The 1,452-nt window shown below is 35.6% G+C and overlaps 1 protein-coding gene across 1 annotated transcript; it reads left to right on the top strand.

The window, feature by feature from the left end:
• Positions 1-354: 354 nt before the first annotated feature.
• On the top strand, positions 355-1,231 carry LOC143548476 (F-box/LRR-repeat protein At4g14103-like; the record flags this gene model as incomplete). The annotated part of the gene is made up of 1 exon (XM_077039635.1): positions 355-1,231. A coding segment is annotated over exon 1 (864 nt), but the record flags the coding sequence as incomplete, so codon positions are not given.
• Positions 1,232-1,452: the final 221 nt, after the last annotated feature.

The following is a 1,452-nucleotide window of genomic DNA, read 5'->3' as shown; positions in this document are numbered from 1 at the left end:
TGATTTATATTTTGTTGTTATTATTAGATTTTTTCTTTTGCTGTTATAAGTATTTGCTGTTATTATGCTGTTCTTGATTTTGATTATTTTGTTGTAATTTTTAGGTTTTTTTCTTTGTTATGGTAAATCATTGTTTATGTAGATTGGTATTGTACTTGGTGTTGTTTCTTACGTTCTCTTTTTTTTTTTTTTATAAATTGGTATTATTTCCTATATTCTCATGTTAAGATTAAAATGTACATGAACCTTTCACTGCATAATAGAACCCAAATTTCTCTTTAAATATGGTGGATGTCACAATTGGAAATAGATGTTGAAATAATTTTGAACTATTGGGTTTGAGTTTTAGGAAACAAACAAACAAGCAATGAGGTCCAAGAATGTAGACCAACTTAGCAGCATGCCCGAAGACATTCAATCGCGCATACTGTCTCTAATGCCTACAAAATTTGCGGTGCAAACTTGCGTTTTATCTAAAAGATGGAGGTACCCTTGGATGAGCATCACAAATCTTGACTTTGATGATATACCACCCCTCGGTTTCAGTAACCTGGAGACATTTGTGGATCGGGTACTAGGGTGTTGCAAATCATCTCAAATTGAATCATTACGGTTAAACTTTTCTAGGACCCGTATTCAAGAGTCAAGCGTTTCGAATTGGATTGATAAGGCAATCACGTTAGGCGTTCGTGAGCTTGACATACAATATACGTTATTCGAGTTGCCTTCAAGCCTTTTCACTTGCACGACACTCACAAAGTTAAAAATATGTCTCGGAAATATTTGGGAGTGTGTGCCTGTGGTCAATCTTCCTTGCTTGAAAATTCTTGATGTTGCGGTTTTCACTTCTCCTTTTGCCAGTGCGTTTAAACTCATCGCCGGCTCACCGATGCTTGAAGATTTATCCTTGCAAGTTGTAATGCACTATGGTGAAGAAGATTTCATATTCGATATACCTACCTTGAAAAGATTGAAACTACACTTGTTTCGTTCTGAACATACTAACAAACTTGTTTTACGCACCCCTAAACTTGAGCATCTGCTTTTTGATGGGACACTGTACTCGTTATTCGTAATGGAAGATGTGTCATCTTTGGTTGAGGCATCTTTTTCGTTTGAAGACAAATCATTTAATAATCACATAGTTGAGCTTTTAAAGGGAATTAGTAGAGTTAAGTTACTCTCTCTTAAAAAGGTAAGAGATACGCAGTCTCAAGACTCATCTTTGCTTCTCATATCCGCTTCACCTCTGCCCGTCTTTCCGATTATGGAGCGCTTGAAGTTGAAAGGTTTTTGGCATTTCGAACTAATCTCCACTTTTCTTCAAAGTTCACCCGAGTTGAAAGAAATATATATCGAAAAGGTACTTGATATGTTTGTTTGAAAGATATATATTGATGAGATTGCACTTGTCTAACTTGTTTGTGTTAATGACGAAAGCTTCAAGGTTCT

This window comes from Bidens hawaiensis, unplaced genomic scaffold (assembly GCF_021521415.1).
Source record: "Bidens hawaiensis isolate Kalapana, Puna unplaced genomic scaffold, B.hawaiensis_p1.1 tig00015187_1, whole genome shotgun sequence".
In the NCBI taxonomy this organism is placed as follows: Eukaryota; Viridiplantae; Streptophyta; class Magnoliopsida; order Asterales; family Asteraceae; genus Bidens; species Bidens hawaiensis.
The sequence above is the reverse complement of the archived record's forward strand: the minus strand, read 5'-3'. Positions and strand labels throughout refer to the sequence as shown.